This window comes from Bubalus kerabau, chromosome 19, assembly GCF_029407905.1.
Source record: "Bubalus kerabau isolate K-KA32 ecotype Philippines breed swamp buffalo chromosome 19, PCC_UOA_SB_1v2, whole genome shotgun sequence".
In the NCBI taxonomy this organism is placed as follows: domain Eukaryota; kingdom Metazoa; phylum Chordata; class Mammalia; order Artiodactyla; family Bovidae; genus Bubalus; species Bubalus kerabau.
In genome coordinates, this window is record NC_073642.1 from 32,711,936 (window position 1) to 32,731,650 (window position 19,715).

Below are 19,715 nucleotides of genomic sequence, written 5' to 3' on the forward strand. Positions count from 1 at the left end.
TGACCCACCGCTGTGCTGCCTGTCACTTCCCTGCCTGGGCGGCCTCCCCCATCAGACAGGCGGGAGCTCTGCCTTGTTTGCTTCCACATCCCCAGATAAGAAGGCTCAGGAAATGCCAGTGGATGCTCTGCAGCCGGGCTTGTTCCATTCCAGGGCAGGGTAGCTGCGGTTGAGTGTGGGGGCCCCAGCTTGGTGGACATGTGCCTCTGGCCAACTGGAGGAGCCTGACGCATTTCCCCCAGGAACAGCGGGCCATGGTGCTTGGGTCCAGGAACATTCCAATTCAATCATGAGGTAGATAAGGGGAGCAGGCACCCCAAAGCCATGCCAGCATCATGGCAGTACACTCTGCTTCTCCAGGAAGGATAGATACTGTGTCACCTGGCCTGCCTGGACAATGGCAGATATTATCAAGGCAACAATGAGAAAAGCGAACATGAAAGTGTCGGTCGCTCAGTCATGTCCGGCTCTGCGACCCTGTGCGCTGTGCACCATCAGGCTCTTCTGTCCATGGGATTCTCCAGACAAGAGTACTGGAGCAGGTAGCTATTTCCTTCTCCAGGGGATCTTCCTGACCCAGAGATAGAATCCAGGTCTCCTGAATTGCAGGCAGAGAGGGGCAAGACAAATGCCCCCTGGACCACTGGTGATGCTGTTTCCGAATAAAATTCATGGTAAGGGCCTTCTGAATGCCTAATGTCACCAAGGAGCTTTGAGATGCTCCTTTCTACAACACCTTCCCTTTTCTAGAAGGCTCCAACCTATTGCTCAAGATTCTTCCTGTTTGAGATGAGGTTGAAGGGTAGACTGGGGTCAGATCATGCAGGATCTACAGGCCATGTAAGGCCAATGACTGTTGTTCAAAGAGCATTGAGAAATCATAGCTAAGGTGACAACAGAAAGTACATGATCTAATTTGGTCTGAAAATGTCATCCTGATGTGTGGAGAACAGGCGGTAGTGAGCAGGGTTTCCTACAAGGATGTACATCTTGAAACCCTTTATAATACTATCTTTGGCGTTCTGTTTTTAAGTTAAGTCTGATGGGACAATGAGGCATGGCTTCAGGGCTTAGAGCCTCGGCTCATGCATGGCCCTGTCTCCTACCACCTCCCCTGATGGGTTCTCAGCTTTCCCCTCCCAACTCCTGCCTAGCCACCACTGCCACCCTCTGCCCCCAGCAGGGCCTGGCATAGGTGTGGGGAGGCTCAGTGTTGCCTGGCAGCATTTCAGGATGGGGCATGGCAGCAGCTGTCCCCGCACTGAGCTGACAGCACCGTGGCACATTCAGCAGGTGACTCAGGTCTCCTGCCCACTCCTGACCCATGTACCTAGGGCGTCCTGGTATGAGCGTGCAGTAGTCTTGGGGATCACCCTCTGCCGTGAGAAAGGGAGATGCCTGGCTTGACTTCCCTGCCCCCAGCTGGAGAATGCAGTCTGGTGACTGGCAGGAGGGGAAACCCAGCAGCTGGTGGGTTTCCTCTGAAAGTGAGTCAAGAGATGGAGGGTGCTTGTCCCTCAAGTGTTCCCATGCCCAAGGGGGTGCAACGTTAAATAGCAAAAGAAGCAAGTTCACAGAACATGGGAAAGGGAAAGACTATATTTTAGAAGCTTTAATGGCAATTTTCCCCTTGCCTTGTTAATAAGAGGCCCCACACTTTCATTTTGCATTGATGCTGCAAATGACATAGCTGGTCCTGGCAGAGAGCTATCAGTGAGATCAAGCATGTAAAATGCATGCAGATCCTGCGGGCAGTAATACTCCCTTGATGCTGGCTCGTATTATTGTTTTTGTTGTTTATTTGGCTCAAGAGGATGGATGAACTGGCTTCAGGAGCAAAACCCCTCCAAGGGGCTGGCTGTGGCAATGTTGTAATAACTGATTTTGCATTTTGTTCTGAATCCATGGACCTCCTACTTCTTGAGTTTGAGTTCCTCAGGAGATGTATTCAAATGTCATGCAAAATAGGATGGGGCTCAGCCTTCATGGGAGACTCCCTCCTTAAATAGGAGCAAAGTCTGGCTCCAAGCACAGCTGCCTGGACCTCAAGGTAAATGGTGTTTTGATGCAAATGTGATTATGATTTTCAGGACTGGATTCCCTTCCCCAGGGAAACTGGTGATGAAGGGAGGCCTGAGAGCAGTTCCTTTTCTTCTCAGAGGCACTCAAATGTCTCCCTCCTTCTCCTCTGTCTCCATAATGTTCCACCAGCCCTTCCTCCTGGCCTGCCCACCTAGGGCTCAGCCCTCTCTCAGAGTTATTATAATACCCTCTTCTGGTCTCACCCTCTCCCAACCACTTCCCATTTGGAGAGATCTTGCTAGAACCCATAAGTGGGTCCTCCAGGGTAGAGACCAGGTCTGTGTCCTCTCTGAGCCCCAGTCCCAGCAGGGCCTGCCAGGAATTGGTACCCAGCAGTGTTTGTGGACCTGGTGGACACAGGGCTGTGGTGGTCATGGTGGTTGGCTCTCAACATTCCCATCACCCCAATCAAGAAATCCCCTTCCTGAGGCCGGTGATGGCCATACCTGAGCATGTGATTCTGTCTCATTCTGGCCAATGAGACATGAAGGGAGGTGTCCCCAGAGCCTGGGCAGGGAGGACTTTGAAGAAAATGAGACAAAAGGAGAGGAATCCCTTTTCTTCCTCTGTGGCTATGTGTGCAGTCGTAGACCAGAGCCATTGGAGCTGGAGAAGGGAGACAGTTCAGTTCAGTTGCTCAGTCATGTCCAACTCTTTGAGGCACAGTAAGTTAAGGGAGACAGTAAATGAGAAGAGTCACAGAGAAACTGAGCCGGGGCCCTAATGAATTTCACCCAGGCCATGCTGCCTCCAGACCACTTGTATGGATGATAACACATGTCATCCACATCAGACCCTCTGGTTTTATGTTCTTTGGGGCCAAAGCATCCTTAGACAGTGCAAATAACAAAGGGAAATTGGACGATGATCATGCGCCAGGGCTGGACTCTCATCCAATAGAGCCACCAGCCCCAACAGCCTCTCTGGACTCACATTTTCCAGCTTTGGATCAGAGTGAGAGGTTCTGGAGGAGGCAGAATTGGAGAAAGGAAGGATGAAACTCACTGTTAAGAGAGGTTGTTGGTAACAGACACGAGGGGAAATTAAGACATGGGCTTTGGCATCAGAAAACCTGAGCCTGAAGCCCAACACTCCACTTACCGACTGTGAGATGTTGAACGAATCAGATAAACTCTTTTCTCTTTTTTGATTTTTTGGCCATACTCTGCTGATCTTAGTTTCCCGACCAGGGATCAAACCCATGCCTCCTGCATTGGAAGGGGGAGGCTTAACCACTGGACCACCAGACAAGTTCCAAGTCACATAAATTCTTTAATCTTTGGTTTGCTCCTCTGTGAGGTGAGGATGATGATAAGGGAGGACTAAATGAGGTGGTCCACGTAAAAGACTTAATGATGCCCCCAGTACTCAGCAAGTGTAAACCAAAGCAGAGTTGGCTGTTGGCCACCGAGGTGGCCGAGCCTCAGTGGGGAGTTGAGGAGAGAGGAGGAAGGCCTGACTACAGCAGAGCACTTTAGAGTCTCTTTAGAATCCTCCTATTACTTCCTTCCCTAATTGCTTCAGCCCACAACCAGCATGGCCATCCATCTGGGGCTGCCCTGGCTGGGAAAGGAAGGCCTCATGTGTGCGAGCTTTGTGGCGGGCATTGGGGGATGGGAGGATTTGTGCAGGGAAGGAAGATGAAGGCTGGCATGTCAGGAGGGAGGCTGGGGAGCAGAGAGAGGCAAAGATGTGGAGGTAGGAGTAGAGAGGGGACCTCTGGGGGGAAGGAAGAGGGCTGTTTTGAGCAGAAACTTATGAGGGGTGATGGGAAGAGCCCCTGGAGAGGCAGGGGAGAGAGCCTGACTTGAAGTTTCCTGCTAATAAGAGGGTGTGTGTGCTCAGTGGCTAAGTCATGTCTGATTCGTTGTGACCCCAGGGACAATAGCCCACCAGGCTCCTCTGCCCGTTAGTTTTTTCAGACAAGGATAATGGAGCCCATTGAGTTTCCTCCTCCAGGGGAATAAGAGGGTAAGAGCCTGTCATTAACTGAGGGTTTCTTGTCTGTCTCCAGAACTAGAAGCATCACTCCATTTGGTAGATGGAAACCTGAGGCCAGGGAGGCTGAGTAGGGGCTATCAGAGGTGGTGATGCCATTGGGATGAGGTCCAGCCTCAGCCTTTGGCCTTCGTCATTCAAGGTGATATTGACGTTAGCTGTCTTCAGCTACAAGCAACAGAAAATCCAACTGGGGTGCTTTCAATGCTGGAGATGTTTATTAGCTAGATCCTAGGGATTCTGGGCTTCCCTTATAGCTCAGCTGGTAAAGAATCCGCCTGCCATGCGGGATATCTGGGTTCAACCCCTGGGTTAGGAAGATCCCCTGCAGGAGAGCTTGGCAACCTACTCCAGTATTCTTGGCTGGAGAATCCCCATGGACAGAGGAGCCTGGCAGCTATGGTCCGTGGTTGGGACACAACTGAGTGACTGACACACACACACGGATTCTGGAGGTAGGGGGCTACCACCATGGCCCCACTGCTCTGCAGCTATCCCCAGCGAGTTCTCTCTTGGGAGGTTATTTTGGAGGTATGGGTGTGCCCCATCTCTAACCCCGGGCTCACATTGCTGGCACTTGGGAGCTTAGTCCTCTCCTGCGGCAGCTCTCATCTGTCTGATCACCACAGTCCGTGGTAAGGGAGGCATTGCTGAGGGTGGTGATTTGTGGACAATCCTGATTCATCCCTTCCTGCCAACCCACCCTGGGCTCCGCTCCCCCCACCCCTCCGCCGGCATCTTCTGCTGAGTGGACAGGCCCTTCCTCCCCAGGTGTCTGGGGCTCCGTCCAAGGCTCTTCCCAAGGTAATACCAGACACACAGAGAAAGCCTCAGCACCTGCCCCACCAAAAACAGAAATTCCAGTAATTCCCTAATCTTTTCCAAAGATTAGGGGTGGCCGATGGGGAAACCGAGGCTTGGAGAGCTGGAGGGTGGATTAAAGTCCTTCTGAAGGGTAGGGCCCAGACAGAACAAAAACAGGGGCCTCCACCTGGATTTTTCAAACTCCCCAATTTATGCCTCTGTAATTCTGTCTCTCTCAGTCCAACAACATTCTTCCTGCCTGAAGATTCCATCTTCAGAGGGGACTTCCTGCCCCAGAGAGGGTCTAATCTGGAGACCTGGAGAAGAGGCAGGCTCCATGAGGCTGTTCTCCATTGGCCTAGCTACCTGCTCCCTCTACCTCCGTGCTCTCACCTTCCCCCCACCCCCAGCCCACAGCTATGTCTGCCCCCAGACTGTGACCTCCTCAAGGACAGGACGTGGACTGGGGCATCGTGCATGCAGGGTGTGATGATGTTCTGGGCTGGGTGAGCCCCTCCCTTCCTGAAGTGGTTTTCCAGTGACGGGTGGAGAGTCTGGCCTCTCTGGACCTGGGCCGGGCTGGGGCTGGGGTGGTGGGTGACAGCACCTGGGTTCCTGCCCTCCTCCTTGCCCACAACTGCAATGGGCCTCAGGCTCGCTGAGTTTGTGGCTCAGAGAACATTCCCCGCTAGAACATCGGAAGGGGGCAAGTGGAGGCGCGTAGCAGGGTGGCAGGTGGCAGGCGGGGCGGCTCCACTTCCTGTGGGGCGCCGGCCCTGGAGCCTGCCCCGGGGAGGTTGCACAAACCTTCCTGCGGAGGCCCCGGGGACCGCCTCTCCCGCTGGCCACTGCCTCGCTGACCCGGGGCTGCCTTCCTTGCTCTCAGTCCTGCAGCCTGGACTGAGTCCTCCATCTCCGCGGGGCTGGCGAGGGGCCGGGCCGGACCGTGGGGCCCTTCCTCCCATCACTGGGCACCAGCCCTTCCTCATTTTGCCGCTGATTCTAGCCCCAAACAAAACAGGTTGAGCCCGTTTCTTCCCTCCGGCAGTCTCTGGCTTACGGCTGCCTTCGGAGGCGCTGCAGAGGGCGCCGCCGGCCGGGGAGGGGGGCCCCCGGGCTAGCCCTGCAGGGACTGGGACGGTGCGCCTGGCTCCTGGCCCTCGTTCAGCCCTGACCGTGGCAGGAGAGCAAGCTTTGCCGTGGCGGTTGCCTGAGGATGATGCCTCAGCTTCAGTTCAAAGATGCCTTTTGGGTGAGTGAAGACGGCTGTGGGTTTCAGCAAGTGGAGTGTGCCTGGGGAGGCCAGCTCAGCTGACATTTCCTCAGGGCGGTGGGTTGGGGATGTGGCTCCCAGAGGGGGGTTTTCTCATAAAAATGATGGCTGATTTTTGATCCTTTATCGTCACGGGGTGAGGGGTGTGACCTGGGCTGTTTCTGAGTTGGAAGCGGCCAATGGGGGTCCTCTGTCTGGGGTACTGATTCCTCTGCAAACTTCAGCAAGCAAGGGATGGATATTCTCTGGGATCCCAGGGCAGATCTTCCTCTGGGAGACCCCCTCTCCACAGCAGGAACCTTTTAGGAGCAACTGATATATGGCTGGGAACTTGATGAGGACTTGTGAGGTAAAGGAGGGAGGGTCACAGGTCTGGGGACCAGATAAACTTGAATTTGGATCTTGGCTCTGCTATTTTGAGGCTGGACAAGTCATTTTACCTCTCTGAGCTTCATTTCCGCACCCACCCCATCCCCCATCTATATGGTAGAGATAATTAACAAACATACTAACTGAATGCGAGAGCTAAACAAGGGGATCTCATGTAACAAAATCCCCTGCATCTCGCTGGAGCACAATCTCTTGCCCTTACCCCACCCCTCTTCACCCTTCTTCCTTGCAGACTTTAGGGGTCCTTCAGGGAGGCAACAGGGCTGGGCAATTCCTTGTTCGCTTTCTTAAATTCAGCGCACGTGTAAATCAAGTTTTTTCCTTGAGAAATTCCAGCACCCAGCTGGCTTGTGGGGGTGAAATTGCTGGGCCCAGGCCACACAGCCTGCAAGCCCCATTTGGACCCCACCGCCTTTTTTTCCTGCTGTCTCTCAGCCTACTGCTCTGCTTCTCAAGCGCTGACTGTTCCCAGTGGCTCCCAGGGAAAAGCTGAGACCTCTCTGGTTAGAGCTGAGGAACGTGGCTGTCCTGAGGGCACCCCCTCCAGCCGCGCAGAGGACACTGGCTCTTTGCTCAGTCGGCCTGGACTCAGCCAACAGTCTGGCCTCCCTGGGCCCTTTCCTGGGGCCTCCAGCCAGGAGGACGAGAGCTAACGAGCCAGGTCTTCCTTCCCTTCCGGGCCACGCTCTCCTTGGGGCCCATGGCCAGAGTCTGAGTGGCTCGCTTCCCGCCTGCTCTAACTGCACAGTAGGCAGAGGGCTGTCTCTCTGGGCCTCCATCTCCCCATCTCTACAGAGAGGGGCTGGGACCAGCCCAGAGAAGCCAAGGAAAGCAGACCTGCCTCAGCCCCTTCCAAGCACCAGGCTGGCAGCGGGGACCCATGCGAGGCATGGGGGGCTGCAGTCAGCAGGGGATGCACAGACTGGACAATGAGTCACTACATTGCTCCAACTTGAAGTGCAAAGCTGGGGAAAGGTTAGGGCTTCCCTGGTGGCTCAGATGGTAATGACTCTGCCTGCAATGCAGGAGACCCGGGCTTGATCCCTGGGTTGGGAAGATCCCCTGGAGAAGGAATTGCCAACCTACTCCAGTGTTCTTGCCTGGAGAATCCCATGGACTTTGGAGCCTGGTAGGTTACAGCCCATAGGGTCACAAAAGAGTTAGACATGACTGGGAGACCCACTCTTTCACTTGAAAATCCAGGTGTTTAGCAGCCCATGGCGGGCCAAGCACACTCTGGCTGTATTTTAGTTCCAGGACATCTGGTCCAGCCTAGAGCCTTTGGTTCCACCTTCCCTAGGACAGGGCTGGCCCGAGGAGCAGCCCCAAGGCAGGATCTGGGCAGGAAGGGGGAGGTGGTACAGGAGGGAGCAGAGCGTGGTGGCAGCATTCTACCTGCGGCGGCTTCCTGTGCAGCATCCCCCCACGCTCTGTGCTCGCCCCACCTCTGAGTCGCCGCAAGTTCTCCTCTCCTCAGCTGCTGGCTCCGGGGGCCTGGGGTAGAGGTGCCGCTTCCCTAGGGAGGGCCAAAGCAGGGAGGGAAAGGCGGATGCCTCCAGGCTCTGAATCCTAACACGTGTCCCAGATGCTCAGCCTGGCCCAGCCCACAAGGACAACTAACCCGAGCACTAAAGATGGGTCAGGCGCTGTCCTCAGGACTATGCATCTATTGACTCATTTAAACCCAGGAAGTGGATGCTATTGTGACACCTATTGTTCACAAGAAGAGGCCGAGGCACAGAGAGCCCCAGTCACTTGCCAAAGTCACACAGCTGGGTGACGCCTGGACAGCTGGCCCCACCGTCTGCGCTCACTCAGGTGCTTCACTACCTCTTTAGCCGCAGTGCCCATCACTGGATCTTTGGGCCACATTGGTGAAGGAGGGAAAAACTCAGTCCTTCCTACCTCCCAGAGAAATCAGATCAGATGGGCTCCACAGAGGTCTTCTGAACCCCAATTTACAGACAAAGCGGTAAAATGGAAAAGACACAGTGATCCAACCGCCGTGCGGGTGTTAGGGACAGGGCTCAGCCTGCCCTTCCCCCTGGCTTTCCCCCATTCCATGCCCAGGCAATGCCGTTAACCACAGCTTGGGAACACACTGCCTGTAAATGGCTGGTGTGTAGTGGAAGGAAGCCCCTGAGCTAGAAGGATCGTGTCTAATACCACAGCACTCCCCTTACCTGGCAGCCTCAACCATCCGAAACACAGGTGAGAGCCAGCCCTGTTCACAGTAGCACTTCATTGTGAGCAGGGAAACAAAAGTGGTTTCTGAGGTTCTAAGAGTTTGCATTAAGCTTGCATACTTTACTCAGTCCAGATGCCCTATAGCTTTTAGTTAGGGCCCATGAACTCTGATTTTACTCACAGTTTTAACAAGCTCGGTCATGTGGTTTTGTTGACCTATAGATATAGCAAATAGTAGGGATCTAGATGGAATCTGATTGATTAAATATTGGTGGGCCTGACCTGTTAGACCTGTTAGGGACGACAGAGGATGAGATGATTGGATGGCATCACTGACTTGATGGACATGAGTTTGAGTAAGCTCCGGGAGTTGGTGATGGGCAGGGAAGCCTGACATGCTGCAGCCCATGGGATTGCAAGGAGTTGGACATGACTGAGCGACTGAACTGATACTGATCTGTTAGAGACAGTTTCACAGATAGCTGGTAGCCTGATAGTAAAAGAGGAGACAAAAACTTATAAAAAGCAGACACAGTGGTTAGAAGTGGTAGAGTTGACCAGTCCTGTCCCTCAGTAGGCCTATATTTGCAATCTTGTCAGTGTGACCATGCAGTATTTATTTATAGCCTCCTTCTATCTGCAGCCTCACGTTCAGATGCAGGCTTCTGTGGGAGTGAGGCTGGGGCGGGCTAGCCACAGGGGAGGGAAGGGATCATTTGATTTCTGTTAATACACACACAGTGATAAAGAAGATCACAGTTCTGCAGGAAGTTTGTAACTGAGCCTCAGAACAGGGGGCTGTCAGAGAGAAACCTAAGGATAAAAGTACCAGGTGCCCGAGCTGACAAGGCCTTAGAGCTCCTGGAACCTGACTCAACACTGGGCAGAGGGGCAGAGAATCCCAGAGAATGCGGGATTACCACTCCTTTTCCCAGTATACACAGCTTTCCTTGCAGGGGCTCTGCTCCCAGCAGCAGCCAAAGTGTATTGCAAGAAACACCTGTCTGCATCCTCAGCATAGGGCTGGTGAGTGGGCTGTGTGTTTGGTCAATGTTAATAGAATAAGTGGATGAACAGTAAGGGCCTCCACAGTCCTACTGCCTTCCTGAACCCACCTTCTCCTTCATTTTGCTTTAGTTACAGTCAACAGATATTTGTTGAGAAGTGTTCTCTACTAGGTAGTCTAAGCTGGGCCCTCCGATCCTCATCCCCCATCCAAACAGCTGAATGAGACTGTCAGATTACCTTCCCCTAGAAGAAGTCAGGAGAAGGCAATGGCACCCCACTCCAGTACTCTTGCCTGGAAAATCCCATGGACGGAGGAGCCTGGTAGGCTGTAGTCCATGAGGTCACTAAGAGTTAGGTACGACTGAGTGACTTCACTTTCACTTTTCACTTTCATGCATTGGAGAAGGAAATGACAACCCACTCCAGTGTTCTTGCCTGGAGAATCCCAGGGACAGAGGAGCCTGATGGGCTGCCGTCTATGGGGTCACACAGAGTCGCACACGACTGAAGCGACTTAGCAGCAGCAGAAGTCAGGATCGACTTCTTCTGGAGTCTAGAGTTCTTTGATAATGGACCAGGCACAGGGAGCACCCAGAGCACTGCTCTGAGCTGCACTTTTCCCTCCTGCTCTCTCATTGCCTCCCAGACCTATACATCCAACCGCCTTTGCAAAGAAGTCACAGGATGTTGTTTTAAGAAGGAAAATCTAGTTCTGGACCAGGTTTTATTAAGACCCACATCCTGTCTTTTTCTGGGTTGTTAAAAGGAAAAGTAATGGCCACATATACTCCTTCTCATGCCTTGCTCTTCCCACCATCATGGCTTTGGGCGGAAACCATCAAAGGGGACCGAGAAACCAGGCCTGAACTTTTCCCTCTGACTTGAGGTTACATTTCTCCCTTTTGAGGCTGGGCTCCAGCTTCATTTGGAAACACTAAGTGAGGAGGTGCTGAGCTCCTCAACAGAGGACAGAGGAGGTACCACTTCCTTCGGTGGGGGAATGACTCACCAAGGATGCGTGGTCTAGGGGCTGGGGGAGAGGCCTGAGGCCCCATTTGTCTGATCAGCTACTGTGGCCTCTTCCCCTCTCCGGTTCTGAGACACTGAGGTTCCCTACTGAGGAGGAGAGTGTGGGGGGACAATCCTCTTCTCGACATAATTTTATCTTGAACATGCATGGGCCTGGGTGTGATTTCCTTATCTTCAAAACACCATTGTTAGTGACTGTATAGTCCTCCAATTTGTGGATTTGGTGGACATGCTGTGAATCCCATGGACAGAGGAGTCTACAGTCCATAGGGTCACAAAGAGTCAGACATGACTAAGTGACTTAGCACACACACATGTGATTTATTTATACAGTCCCCTGTTGGACATTTGGATTCAGTTCAGTTCAGTTGCTCAGTGGCGTCCAACTTTTTGTGACCCCATGGACTGCAGCATGCCAGGCTTCCCTGTCCTTCACCAACTCCAGAAACTTGCTCAAACTCACGTCCATTGAGTCAGTGATGCTGCCAACCATCTCATCCTCTGTCGTTTCCTCCTCCTGCCCTCAATCTTTCCCAGCACCAGGTCTTTTCCAGTGAGTCAGTTCTTCACATCAGGTGGCCAAAGTATTGGCGCTTCAGCATCAGTCCTTCCAACGAATATTCAGGACTAATTTCCTTTAGGATGGACTGGTTGGATCTCCTTGCAGTCCAAGGGATTCTCAAGTCTTCTCCAACACCACAGTTCAAAAGCATCAAGTCTTTGGCGCTCAGCTTTCTTTATGGTCCAACTCTCACATCTATACATGACCACCGGAAATACTGTAGCTTTGACTATACAGACCTTTGTCTTCAAAGTTATTTCTCTGCTTTTTAATATGCTGTCTTAAAAAAAAAAACCAGAGATCATTGCCAACTATTTAGCATTCTGGGTCGATCTTTGTGTATCAAGATTTTGCACTTGACGACCACTTCTTGCAAGTTTCCCACATGAGGAGTCATTCCTGGGTGGGAGGGTGTGGCCAGTTCTCTGGCATTTGGCACTAGCAGCCACTTGGGGACCCCTCATAGTCCTCTGGCTGGGCAGGAAACTTTTCATCTAGGAAAGAGGGATCAGAGTGGCCTGGAAGGGGCTCTGCTGGGAATCAAAGCCCACTCAGGCTTCGTGGATGGACTTGCAGCAGGGCAGGGCCCTGTGGCCTTGAAGGCCGAGGAGGCCAGTGGCTGAGGAGGGGGTTCTCCTGAGCAGGAGGGGATGGTAGAGGCAGGAGGTAGGAGAGGGGGGCCCCTGGCTGGCCTTCCTTTGCTGCCACCTACGGCACTCCCTGTGCCTTCCTGGCCATGGCTATTGAAAAGGATGAGAACAGACTCTTTCTGTGCTGGTTGCAGAGCTCCTTGAGGCATGGTGTTCTGTGTGAAAAGCACAGAGCCAAGCGATGTGTCTTGTATGCAACCCATTATGAAAAGTGGGGGGAAATAAGCATTAGTGTTGGTATAGGCTTGTACTAGGGTTTCCCTGATGGCTCAGACGGTAAAGAATTCGCCTGTAATGGAGGAGACCTGGGTTCGATCCCTGAATCGGGAAGATCCCCTGGAGAAGGGATTGGCTACCCACTCCAGTATTCCTGCCTGGAGAATCCCATGGACAGAGGAGCCTGGCAGGCTACAGTCCAGGGGCTTGCAAAGAGTCAAACAAAACTGAAGTGACTTAGCACACACGCATGGGCTTGTATTAACAATGAGAATCTCTGGAAAGACACACAGAGAGCTAATTAAAGTGATGGCCTTTGGGGGGAAGTGAAAGAAGAAAGATTGATGGGTTTCAGGGCTGGGTGGCATTGAATATTCTATGTACTTTTCTATAGCGTTTGATTGTTGAACCATGTAAATATATTGCCCAATGAAAATTACATTACACAATTAAAAATGAAAAAGAAGATGTTTATTTCCTGTTCTGTGAAAATTCTTTTTTCTCTGAGTCCCAGATACGTCATTCTCAGAGGAGAGGCGGCTGTTGCTGGTTGTTGTTCAGCATCCCTTATGCACCAGGCCCTGTGACACATGTGTCCCCAAATCCACCTTGCAGGGAAGGACTTGCCAATGGCCTCCCATGTCCAGAACGGAGACACAGGGAGGTCAAGTGCCGAGTTCATGGTCATACATCCCAGGCAGAGCAGGGACACCCCTTAGCTCTGTCGGACCCTATTGCATTCTGCCCCTAAATCCAAGGAGACTGGTGAGTTCTTCGTTCAGTTATAATTCCTAAAGGATTAAAGGGTGGCTCCCTATTCAGTAACATTGGTTTCCATGGTTTTGGAAGTAAGGTGATTTCTCTCACCATAATTTTCTGCAAATGATCACAGATTACATATGCCATTAAAAGGAAAATGTTTAAAAAACAAAACTAAGCAATTCCTGTTTTCAAGCTGAGATGGTGTTTTTAGGTGACATTTGTGGTTCAGTAGCATGAACTCTTCCATATACTCTGTGCGCACTTTGTGGTGTGTGTGCCCCCAGGAACCCAAGAACTTGGTTCCTCCACACCCACTCCATAGGATGCGGTCGACCATCTGATGGCAGCCAGTGACTGCAGAGCTTCAAGGTCGCGTTTGCTCCGCTTTTGTGATGCCTGCAGGTATTCCCCTGTAGCGTTTCCTGGCTGCTGTGTCCTGGGTCAAGAACGTAAGCCCACCTTTGATTTTATTCTTGGTGGAAAACAAGATCTGCTTCTCAAGGTCCTCCTTGTTGTCCAGTTCCCAGGAACTCAGGGACTTTGGCTGGCTTCTCCTGGCACCTCCACACAGCCGGGGTTGCTAGCCCCTGGGATGGAGAGGGAGGGCCCTGCTTGGGCCTGGAAAGGTGGGGGAGGACTTGGGAGCTGGTGGGAGGGCAAAGGTGGAAGGCCTGGCATGGGTAAAGGTGTGGAGGGGGAGCGGGTGCAGTGGGTTTGTAAGATGGGTTTTCTGGCCCAGAGGATTGCGTAGGGTGACTGTAGGAAGGGAAGACCCCGGCTGGGCTTTAAAAGCTCTTGACCAGCCTTGAGTGGAGGCAGAGAGCCTTTCTTCCTTTCTTCACCCTCTCCAGTGACCGGTGTTTCCTCTTATGCAAAAAGAGGCTCGGAGGCTACAGGCTGTGGTTAGGATGCCTGCCTGCCTCAGCTAGAGCCTGTCTGACGCTGCAAACGACATGATGGAGGGAACTAGTTGCGGAAATCGAAACTGCCTCACTTCTAGCAAGAGAGAGTGGTACCCGGTGCCCTGGGGGCTGCCCACGCTAGCTAGGGCGTCCTGCTGGACTCGCTCCGGACGGCCCCCCGTCGCAGGCTTAGTCACTGTCTGTGCTCCAGGCTCAGAATGGGGACAGGCCTCTTTGAAGCTTCCCCCCTCACTTGCTGAGGGGGAACTTGGAGAATCCTTTCTCCTTTCTGAACTTCAGTTTCCTCATCTGTAGGATATTAGAGTGATTCTCAACTGAGATAAAGGCTTTGAGGATGGAGACACTAAGCACAGTCCTCAGGGGACCACGTGCTGCTGCTCAGCATTGGGAGCTAGTAGACCAGGAAGAGATCCCAAGGGATCCTGACTTTTAACTGGATAGGCACCTACAGCGTGAGCCTCATATGTAGGTCTTCCTAATCTCAGGATGCCTCCCCAACTCTGTTCACCATTGGATACTAAATTCCACCATTTGACAGTCATTCCTATGGCTTCAGGTAACAAGATGCAATAGCCCCATGAGGCTGGTATTCTTATTCCTGCTTTATAGAGAGAAAACCATGGCTTATAGAGGGGATGTGGGCCTGGGGGTGCCACCCAGATGGACGTTGGGGCTGCTGGGCTAGGCTTGGCTGCTACCTTCCCCGGTCAGGTCAGAGCGCCCTTGACATTAGCAAGAGTGTGTGGTGGTTTGCTGAGACCTGACACTCTGAGCGATGGATAACAGAAGCAGGCCAGTGAGTGACAGACTCTTCCCCTGGTGTTGACAGGCCACCCACTATTGGGCAACAGGAAGTATCTGCTGCTACTCCAGAGACTAGCAGCCAGGGTGGGGATGGGGCAGCCAGATGGGATCAGGGTTCCCAACTGCGGAAATAGAAAAGCAGAAGCTAAGCCATACTGGAGAGAAAAGGAAGGGGTGATGGGCTGAGTCAGGAGGGTGCTTGACCTATTCAGGGGACAAGGAGGCCTATGCTGCTGGGGCAGAGTGATGGAGGTGAAGAGTGGTTGGAGATAAGATCAGAAATGTAACAGGGGTCAGGAACCCCAATGCCCAGTCGCAGCTCCAGGTCAATTACATACAAATTTCAGGGCAGAGGAGCAGTGGTTTTCAAAGTTCTCCATTGGTGTTGAGAGCTGTGGTTTTTCTGCTACATGGCCATTGCTGACAATGACCATATATCTGGCATTTACCATTTACGTGACCTCATTTGACTCACTTGTGAATTAGTAGAGGATAGAGGGGATTTTTTTTAACCTTATACAATTACTTTTTTGTGGCCAATGTCAATATACATAACAGATAATTTACCATTTTAATCACTTTTAAGTGTGCAATTAAGTGGCATCTGTACTCTCATAATGTTCTACCAACCATCACTACTAATCCCAAAACGTTTTCATCATTTCAAACAGAAATTCTATACCCCTTAAATAATAACTCCTTATCTTGCTCCTCTCATCTACTACTCTACTTTCTGTCTCTATGAACTTGCCATGCTAGCGACCACGTGTAAGTAGAACCAGGCAGTATTTGTCCTGTTCCATTTAGCATAGTGTCTTTAAGGGTCATCTATGTTTTAGCATGTATCAGAACTTCATTCCTTTTAATGGCTGAAAAATATTCCATGCTACATGTATACCTCATTTTGTTTATCTATTCATCTGTTATTGGGCACTTGGGTTTTTATCTCATTTCATATATTATGAAAAATGTCGCTATGAATACGGATGTACTAATCACTCATGGCAAATAGATGAGGAAACAGTGGACACAGTGCTGACTTTTATTTTTCTGGGCTCCAAAATCACTGCAGATGGTGATTGCAGCCATGAAATTAAAAGACGCTTACTCCTTGGAAGGAAAGTTATGACCAACCTAGACAACATATTAAAAAGCAGAAACATTACTTTGCCAACAAGGGTCCATCTGGTCAAGGCTATGGTTTTTCCAGTGGTCATGTATGGATGTGAGAGTTGGACTGGGAAGAAAGCTGAGCACCGAAGAATTGATGCTTTTGAACTGTGGTTTTGGAGAAGACTCTTGAGAGTCCCTTGGACTGCAAGGAGATCCAACCAGTCCATCCTAAAGGAGATCAGTCCTAGGTGTTCATTGGAAGGACTGATGCTAAAGCTGAAACTCCAATACTTTGGCTACCTGATGCGAAGAGCTGACTCATCTGAAAAGACCATGATGCTGGAAAAGACTGAGGGATGACAGAGGATAAGATGGTTGGATGGCATCACTGACTCAATGGACATGGGTTTGAGTGGACTCCGGGAGTTGGTGATAGACAGGAACGCCTGGCATGCTGCGGTTCATGGGGTCACAGAGTTGGACATGACTGAGCGACTGAACTGAATACTGGTTTGAATTCCTGCTTTCAGTTCTTTTGGGTATAAAACTAGGAATGGAGTTGCTGGATCATAAGTAATCCTATGTTTAACATGCTGAGTAACTGCTAAGCTATCAATATTTTCCCCAGAAGCTGCTCCATTTACATTCCATCAACAATGCACAAGAGTTCCAATTTCTCCTCATCTTCACCAGGGCTTGTTATTTCCTGTGTCTTTTCCCCAATCATAGGCATCCTAGTAGGCATGAAGTGGTATTTCATTTTTTTGTTTTTTAACTTTGGCTCTTTTTATTTATTTATTTGCCTATCTTTGTGACATGTGTGATCTTAGTTGCCTGACCAGGGATCAAACCTGGGCCTGCTGCAGCGGAAGTGTAGACCCTTAACCATGGGTCAGGTAGAGAGGTCCCTCACTGGTGTTTTGATTCATATTTCCCAGTGACTAGTGATGTTGAGCATATTTTTACACATTTATTGACAGTTTGTTTATCTTCCTTAGAGAAATGTCTATTCAAGTCCTTTGCCTACTTTTGAATTAGGTTATCTTTTTGTTGTTCAGTTTTTAAAGTTCTTTATATAGTCTGGATAGTAATTAAGTATGATTTGCAAATATTTTCTCCTAATTTGTGGATTGTCTTTTCACTCTCTTGATACTGTCTTTTAACAAAAAAAAGTTTTTTGTTTTGATAAAGTCTAATATATTTTTTCTTTTATTGACTGTTCTTTTGGTATCATATGCAAGAAATCATTGTTAAATTCAATGTCTTGAAACTTTCCCCCTATTTTCTGTTTGGAGTTTTACAGTTTTAGCTCTTACATTTAGGTCATTTATCCATTTTAAGTTAGTTTTTGTATATGGTGTTAAGTAAGTGTCCAACTTCATGCCTTTGCATGTGAATATCCATTTCCCCATCACCTGTGGTTGAAAGGATGGTCTTTTCCGCATTGAATGGTCTTATCCTTGTTGAAACTCAGTTGACCGTATATGTGAGAGCTTATCTCTAGCTTTCTATTTCATTCCATTGGTCTATAAGTCTGTCCTTATGACAAAACCACACTATTTTAATTCTGATAGCTTTGTAGTGAGTTTTGAAATTAGAAAGTGTGAGTCTTCCAACTTTGTTCTTTTTTTCAATGTTGTTGGCTATTAAGGTCCTGCGTTAAGGTGTTTTTTTTAAATTTTTAATTAAAAAATACAGTTGATTTACAATGTTGCATTAAAGTATACAAAAAAGTGGTTCAGTTATACATATTTTATATATGTGTATATATATATTCTTTTCAGATTCTTTTCCCTTAAGATTATATAAAATATTGAGTGTCGTTCCCTGTGATATACAGTAGCCCCTGGTTGGTTATCTATTTTATATATAGTAGTATCCCTGGTGGCTAAGATGGTAAAGAATCTACCTACAAAGTGGGAGACCTAGGTTCGGTCCCTAGGTCTGGAAGAGCCCCTGGAGGAGGGCATGGCAACCAACTCCAGTATTCTGCCTAGAGAATCCCATGGACAGAGGAGCCTGGCGGGCTATAGTCCATGGGGCCATGAAGAGTTGGACACAACTGACCCACTAACAGTTTCTCTTTTGCAGCTTCCCTAGTAGCTCAGCTGGTAAAGAATCCTCCTGCAGTGCAGGAGACGCCAGTTCAATTCCTGGGTCAGAAAGATTCCCTGGAGAAGAGATAGGCTACCCACTCCAGAATTCTAGTATAAATCTGTGTCTCTATTCCTGCCCTGTAAATAGGTTCATCAGTATCATTGGGGCTTCCCAGGTGGCCTGGGAAAGCCTCATGGTAAACAGCCCCTCTGACAATGCAGGAGACACAAGAGACACAGGTTTGATCCCTGGGTCAGGAAGATCCCCTAGAGGAGAGCATGGCAACCCACTCCAATATTCTTGCCTGAAGAATCCCATGGACAGAGGAGCCTGGGGGACTATGGTCCATGGGGTTGCAAAGAGTCAGACATGACTGAGTGACTTAGCAGAGCACACTGCTGCTGCTAAGTCACTTCAGTTGTGTCCGACTCTGTGTGACCCCATAGACGGCAGCCCACTAGGCTCCCCCGTCCTTGGGATTCTCCAGGCAAAAAGCTGGAGTGGGTTGCCATTTCCTTCTCCAGTGGATGAAAGTGAAAAGTGAAAGTGAAGTCGCTGAGTCGTGTCCGACTCTTAGCGACCCCATGGACTGCAGCCTACCAGGCTCCTCCATCCATGGGATTTTCCAGGCAGGAGTACAGGAGTGGGGTGCCATCGCCACAGGTATCTGCTAATCCCAAACTCCTAACGTATCCCTCCCTGCTTTTCCCCTTAGGTAACCATAGTTTGTTTTCTGCCTGTGGATCTAGTTCTGTTTTATAAATAAGTTCATTTTTTTTTTTTTTTTTAGATTCCACATTTCAGTGATGTCAATACGATATTTGTCTTTCTCTGTTTGGCTTATTTCATTTAGTATGATAATCTCTAGGTCTATCCATGTTGCTACAAATGGTATGATTTCATTTTTATGGCTGAATAGTATGTCTCTGAATATATGTACCACATCTTCTTCATCCATTCATCTGTTGATGAACATTTAGGTTGCTTCCATGTCTTGGCTATTGTGAACAGTATAGGCATGAACAATGGGATGAAAGAATATTTTTGAATGATGCTTTTCTCTGCATATATACCCAGGAATGGGATTGCAGGATCATATGGTAGCTCTATCTTTAGTTTGTTAAGGACCCTCCGTACTGTTCTGCATAGTAGCTGTACCAGTTTACGTTCCCACCAACAGTGTTGGAGGCTTCCTTTTTCTCTACACTTGAAGTGTTTTTATGGGTGAAGAAACAAGTTTGAACATTTCTGAGGTGGTGCTAGTGGTAAAGAACCTGCCTGCCATTGCAGGAGACACAAGAGACTTGAGAGACTTGAGTTCAATACCTGGCTCAGGAAGATTGCTTGGAGGAGAGCATGGCAACCCAGTCTAGTATACTTGCCTGAAGAATCCCCATGGACAGAAGAGCGCTGGCAGGCTACAGTCCATGGGGTTGCAAAGAGTTGGGCATGACTGAAGTGACTTAGCACGCACACATGAGGTTGCCACCAGTCTATGACAACCCCCTCTAACTCTCCCAAGCCTGGACATACGTGGAGAGACACCATCCTTTGAGAGAATCCCCTTGGGATGGTGGGCTCCTCCTTAGAGTTGCCCTACCTTTGGCCCCTGGGAAGGCCCATGACTTCTGAGCTTCCTTGAGTCCCCACCAGCTTTCATTCTTCAAGCACAATTGTCCCATAGGCTGGGGTCACCTACTTCTTCAGTGGACCATGAGAAAGCCTTGAGGGAACTGATGTCCACCTTGGCCTTGGCCTGCTTAGACCTGAGAGGCCTTTGAAAATCAGGATTTCTGATCCTCAACTTCCCAACTGGC

The 19,715-nt window shown here is 50.0% G+C and overlaps 1 protein-coding gene across 1 annotated transcript in view; it reads left to right on the forward strand.

Annotated features, from left to right (window-relative positions):
* Positions 1-5,687: 5,687 nt before the first annotated feature.
* PSTPIP1 (proline-serine-threonine phosphatase interacting protein 1) overlaps positions 5,688-19,715 on the forward strand; it is a 45,208-nt gene continuing 31,180 nt past the window's right edge. Inside the window, exon 1 of the mRNA XM_055555977.1 lies at positions 5,688-6,136. Within this exon, the coding sequence (XP_055411952.1) occupies positions 6,101-6,136 (36 nt within the window). The 5' untranslated portion in view covers positions 5,688-6,100. The remainder of the gene's footprint in view (positions 6,137-19,715) is intronic.